The 5,905-nt window shown below is 41.1% G+C and overlaps 2 protein-coding genes across 4 annotated transcripts; one reads left to right on the plus strand and one right to left on the minus strand.

The window, feature by feature from the left end:
• The first annotated feature begins 1,057 nt into the window (after window positions 1-1,057).
• Window positions 1,058-2,795, plus strand: LOC147320472 (inactive serine protease PAMR1). Of its 2 annotated transcripts, none has more exons than XM_086308487.1 (4): window positions 1,058-1,392; window positions 1,525-1,689; window positions 1,791-1,958; window positions 2,051-2,795. In XM_086308487.1, exons 1-4 carry the CDS (start codon window positions 1,287-1,289, stop codon window positions 2,299-2,301), a joined length of 690 nt encoding a protein of 229 aa, XP_086164613.1. In that variant the 5' UTR covers window positions 1,058-1,286; the 3' UTR covers window positions 2,302-2,795. The 2 variants fall into 2 exon arrangements, with proteins under 2 accessions (XP_086164613.1, XP_086164614.1); XM_086308488.1 differs by having other exon boundaries at window positions 1,058-1,386.
• Window positions 2,796-3,643: 848 nt separating this feature from the next.
• Window positions 3,644-4,835, minus strand: LOC147320473 (cobalamin binding intrinsic factor-like). 2 transcript variants are annotated; one of them, XM_086307457.1, is made up of 4 exons: window positions 4,694-4,835; window positions 4,475-4,610; window positions 4,202-4,331; window positions 3,644-3,866 (listed from the first exon to the last, which is right to left on the minus strand). In XM_086307457.1, the coding sequence occupies exons 1-4, from the start codon at window positions 4,773-4,775 to the stop codon at window positions 3,822-3,824; spliced, it is 393 nt and encodes a 130-aa protein (XP_086163583.1). In that variant the 5' UTR covers window positions 4,776-4,835; the 3' UTR covers window positions 3,644-3,821. The 2 variants fall into 2 exon arrangements, with proteins under 2 accessions (XP_086163583.1, XP_086163582.1); XM_086307456.1 differs by having other exon boundaries at window positions 4,198-4,331.
• Between the last annotated feature and the right edge of the window lie 1,070 nt (window positions 4,836-5,905).

Below are 5,905 nucleotides of genomic sequence, written 5' to 3' on the forward strand. Positions count from 1 at the left end.
GTGTGAAGGTATTTCGGCTATTTCAAGTCTGACAAAAAATAGAGTAGCGTGCACTGTAAATTGTGCCGAAAGCAAGTCTGGAAATACAATAAACTGGAGCATGCGTCACACTGCGCCACGTTATTGTTTCAGTGAAATGAATTTCTACAATACTGTTAATTCTACTCTCTGCAGTGTTTAAATGCTGACATATACACACAGTTACTGTCCCTCCACACATACGACTCGGTTCTGCTTCTATGCCCCAGCTTTGTTTACTTTTTCCCACCGAGGCTTCTAGACTTCTGATTGGCCAACATTTCTGCACGGTTAGGAATCTAGCGCCACCTGCTGCTTTGGCATGTTCATAGCAGCGTTTTCCTTCATTTCTGCCTTTATGTGTGGACGGGATTATTTTTTAAAACGAAAACGGAAAATCTCCGTTTTCAAAAATACCCGTGTACGTGTGGACGTAGCCTGAGTCTCTGACTGGAAGCGCTAATTCGTCATTCGGCTTTTGTCAGACTAAAGTAACTGTTAAAACTGTTTGAAAAGCTAAGCTATACAACAAGGAGAGATTGAGAATTTCCTTTTAGTTCTCAGTTTATTTGATATTGACAAAAGTTAGTCAGTTTTGTCTGTTCTTCTGTAAAACAAACTAAGATTTATTTTTAGAATTAATATTTTGTTTCTAAGTGGAATTGACAATTTAGTCTGTTTCGTTTGTTCTATTTTGAAACTTAAACGCTTTAGCGGCTGCCTTTTGTGTAGTTTGCAATATTTGCCTTTATTTATCTGAAAAAGTCTCATGTTCCTTAAGTACATCTACCCTGTTGAACTTATTATGGGAAATAAATATTTAAATAAAAACAAGCTGCTGATTATTTCACATTTTACTTGTGAGCAACGGCACATTTAAATCTTACAAATATAGTTATTTGGCTTATATCGTGATATATCGTTATCGCCTGAAATGAAAAAAACATATCGTGATATGAAAAAATCTCATATCGCCCAGCTCTAATCAGGTGTCAAAATCGTGACACAGCTTTGCCCAAGTGGAGTCCCAGGATGATAAACAGTGCACAGCATTAGCTGTTTGTAGAAGATTAGGCAGCACACAGAGCTTAGTTGAAGCGTTACTTAAACTCTCTCTCGCTGCTTCCTCTTCCTCCAGTGAGTGAACTCGGTTCTCCTGGGACTGATTCTAATGGCTTCATAGTCTAGTGATGGCGTAGTATAATGCTTCTAGTTGGTTCCTGGGTGCACCTAAAACATTTTTTTTAGAAAAACTACTTCATCAGGAGATGGGAACTGTGAGATTTTACATACTGCTGCTCCTGTTGTTGTTTGGGTCCATCCACAGAGGGACATCTCAGTTTCCTGAGTGGAATGGAGAGCTGGAAGGTAGTGGTAAGATCTCCTTTTCTGACACTGTAATGCTATTCTTCACTAACTTTCTGGTTACTAAGTCATGGCATACATGAATGTTTGTCCAATCCTTGCGTATTAAGAAGCCAATGATTTAGTATTTTTCTTCTTCAGGTGAGATCGAATCGATTTCCCAGCCGAATTTCATAGATGACACATACTGGTCTGGGTCAGCCCCGCTTTGTTTAGGAGGTTGTAAAGCGCGGCACCGGGAGCTGAGGAGAGATCGCTGTGGAGACTCTAGCTGCTGCTGGCTCGGCTACAAATCCTTGTGCAGAGGTAAGACACAGAATCAGAGCGAAGAAACAAAAGGTCACTTGTTAAAAATACCTTCGTCTTGTGCTTTGTATTTCCTGCATTTCCTTTTCTCTGTGTGTCAGTGAACTGTGGAAGGCCAGATGTGGACTACAATGGAGCAGTGTATGGTAATGACTGGTGGGTGGGATCTGTGGTGAGGTACACCTGCCGCTCAAGATTCAGGCTTATTGGAAACTCTACCAGATCATGTCAGCCTAATGGCCTCTGGACTCCAAAACCTATCTGCCTACGTGAGTCCACACAAACCGCAACAAAACAACAACAACAACAATAGGTTTTCTGACCCAGTATCAACATTTACGCTCTTTGACCTGCCTTTTAGGAATGTGTAAGCAGGGGCAGATTGAAATCAGCGAGCGTGAACTGAGTGGGACATGCAACTCCACCTGCGTGGGTAAGAGCTACTTCGGCCCACCCAAACGAGGCTGCTCTCAGATAGACAACTGCAGGAAGAAGGAGACCGGCTGGAAACGGTTCTTTGCACAATGTGTCCCTTGCATTTGTGACTGCGCTTTCTCGTGTGGTGAGTTGCTTCCACCTCCACATTGTCAGGACAAATGCAAAGCAGAATGAGCATGCTGCGGTGCTGTCTGTGTACAAATACATTTGAATATTGCTCTACACATGAATTTGCTATCCTTCTTTCAGGAATGATATCTGCTTTGTTTTTTTTGTTTTGTTTTTTTCAAGTGTCTGCAGGCTAAAACACAGAGATGCTTACAGTGTAACAAGGCTGCAGACAAAGAGGAGACACAGACCGGCTGTAGACCAAAGAGTCACGCTGCATTTCTGCTGCTTCATCCAATTTTAAGAACAAATCTGGGTGTTTAAGGACAATAATTTAATCTCTCCGGCACACACTCCAAGCCTGCCTGCCTGCTTTCTGTATGTAAAGGATTACATGGCAAGAACAAATCCTTCTGGCACGCCAGTGTTAAGTCACTCTTTAGGATGCAAAGCGGCGAGAGGGTCAGAAAACAAAAGGGAGGACAAATTTAGTGAAAGGCACCTGAGAGGTTTAGATTAGATTCAAGTTCAGCAATTATTTGAAATAGAAAGCGACTTTGGCTGATATATATATATATATATATATATATATATATATATATATATATATATATATCTCAATCTCATACTATATTTAGCTTGGATGTCTGCAAACACATGCACATGTTTACTTTCCTCAGATAAGGATGGGAATCAGAGAAACAAGGAAAGAGGGAAGTGAAGCCAAAGAGATTGGCATCTTGCGTCTCCTCTCAGCCCATCTGTCGTGGAAGGAGCTGAGACCTTAATCTTGTTATAAGATGTTTGTTCAGGGGTCAGAGTTAACAGAGAGAGTGGTGTAGAACTGTTAACAGCATTTATACTTTAGGTGTCATGCTGTGTGTACTTTTATTTTCAAGTTATTTATTGAGAAATGTATATCACAAGCCAATTGTATGAATGTGAAATGAATTAAAAACTACTCATGTCTTTGAAATCAAAGGTTTAACATTTAAAGCGATGATTTCTGAGCCATGCAGACCTGAAGCAGAGCTTTACAGATGGCACTAATATTATTCTGATTGGATTATATTATCAGTCATCCCCCGTGTCCATCATCCCATCGCTCCTCACAAAACAACTACTGAGCATTAGGCTTCCAGGCAGGCCTGTGACACTTGATATAGCTCCAAATTAAAAAATGGTAAGAAGTAGTGTGGAGAAAGCAAGTCACTAATCAAAGATTTTCAAAAGATATATGACAAAATATTTAATAAGTTTTGACCTCTGCTCCCATTTAATGGCTTATATGTTTTATATATTTTAAAATCACATTAAAAGACTTCAGAATTTTTTTTCCTCTGTCTTTTTTTTACTCAACTAAAATCGATTTCATTTTGAAACCGAAAAACAGACTCAAAATGTGGGGTTTTTTTTTCCTTTCACTGCCTTTAATAAGCGACATTACAGGTTAAACCACTAGATGTCGCTGTTTTGTCACAAAGTGCATCACAAGTGTGAGATTTAGGACTGATTCCCTTCCACTTGTGATCCTGAGGAGTTACTGCTCAGCATGCATCACTGTTGAGGACTCCAGGTGGTGTACCTCAAGACGATGTGCTCATCCGCTTTGGGCATGTAGCAGCCGATCCCTGTACGACGTTTAGATGACAAACACTGATATTTACACACATACAGCCTGACAGAGCATTATAACAGAAACAACAGCAATAGAAATAACAATGGGGCGTAGCATCCTTTCTCTAAAAGACAAAAAAACATGCTTTAATAGATAAATCACTATTAATGTGTAGTATCACCACCTTCTCCTTCTATAAAAGATAAACACGCACAAATGTTGTCAGAGCAGATAATTTTTCAATAGCTGTAGGAGGCAGTAAGACAACCCAATCTCCTGTCTCATTATGGCTCATTAAGTCGTCCTCAGATATGCTGAGGTGAAGCTCTGGGGATGACACTCACCTACATCCAGTCTGTCGAATTCTCCAGAGCTTTCAGACAGGATCTCCCAGTATGTCTTCTCATCCTTATTTCCAGCCACTCCATTCACACTCTCCAAGAACAGGCCAAAGTTTGGGTCCTCCTTCACTGTGAACCTGGCAACACAAACAGTCAGGGCTTTAAGAGCAGAAATGGGTCACCCTCAGCTTAAATATGTAAGAGAATCAGCCGGGGCTCCTTTTTAGCAATAAAGCATGCTAGACAGTTATATTAAAGGGGATGTCATGGGTGGACTTACTTAAAGTCGTGCTGTGCATCGTGCAGTCTCCTCAGAGCTCCCAGCAGCACACCTCCCTTTACTACACTGCTGGAGTAGGACTTGAGAGGCTCGTTAGACTGCTCGTTCTCCACAGACAGTTTGATAGAGAGGGATCCTGATTGTGCACGCAAAGCAATTCACATGTGATACAATTTATGATGCACGTCTACAAAAGATCAAAGCTTCTGTAAAATTTACCTTCATCTGTGTCTGTAAGAGCGCCACGTGTCAGCAGGAGGAAAAAGCCCACAGAGAGCAGAGCTGATGTCCTTAGTGCCATGTCGAGCGATCTTCTATCTCAGATGTGTGTCTAACACCACATCACCTCACTACTTATAGCATGCCTAACCCACATTTGTAAGCAAACTCCAGTCCCAGAAAGTCACGAGGCACTCTCACATACCTTTGTTGAGGTTAAACATTCACATTCACATCCTGAAACCTAAAACTAACACAGAAGTGCTTTTATGTGACAATCGATGATGGTTAATGTGTGCTTTATAAATACAGAAACACTGTTATCTCGGAGGTTACACTAGATGATTCATGATCTGTCCTGTGGCTGTGGGTTTTTCTTTCAGATGGGTGGGAGAATATCTCTTTCCCTAAAGACAAATATTATGTTACGCAAACAAATTTTTCTTTCTTTTTTCTTTTTTTTAATCTTGACAGTAGAATAATAAATGTAAGTGAACTAAATGTGACCCAAGTCTTATCAGACGAACCTGGTTATGGGGGCACAAAACATCAATATAGAACTAAAAACGGCAGGTTCACCTTTATTTTGTGAACTGACTTATCCCCCATCACACCAAGGATGATCTACAGAGAATTCAATTAAAAGAACCAAAGTTTAAACCTGCTGATTTAGGTCTAAACCTTACCGTCTGAAAAAAACAATATGGTCCCTCCTCTTAGCAAAATGAGTCTGGCTGAGAAAGAGAGTAATAGGCTGGTTTGCTGAAATTGCTCGTCTGGCCACCAGAGAGTGAGAGCTCGTTTTAAGTTAGTCTGATTAAGAGGCAGGTGCGATTGGCTAAAAATGGTTTTGATTTCCTCTCAGGGGTGATGTAAGGCATGTAGGGCCCGCTTGAACGCGAGTAACCCCGTCTGTTTTACCGAAAATAACCCGGGCACTGCAGCATCAGCACCAGGCAGCTGCGCAGGTGCGGCCTTTAAAGAGACAGAGGGGCCTCATGTTTACAGCGATGGAGCCAGACTTTATCATATGTATCAGCATTGGATGTATACACTTAGCACATCTATGCATATACAGGCTGTATATTGTACGTTACCCCAGCAAGAGACAGCCCCAAATAACCACAGAGCAGAAATCAGCACAAAAACATGTTTAAATTGCGGTCACAGAGGCCAATTTAATCAAGAAGGCTCTAGCAGTCACAGCGATAT

This window comes from Aulonocara sp. 'chitande type north' Nkhata Bay, linkage group LG10, assembly GCF_057382095.1.
Source record: "Aulonocara sp. 'chitande type north' Nkhata Bay isolate Kocher_YH1m ecotype deep benthic linkage group LG10, A_spYH_male_GT1.1, whole genome shotgun sequence".
In the NCBI taxonomy this organism is placed as follows: domain Eukaryota; kingdom Metazoa; phylum Chordata; class Actinopteri; order Cichliformes; family Cichlidae; genus Aulonocara; species Aulonocara sp. 'chitande type north' Nkhata Bay.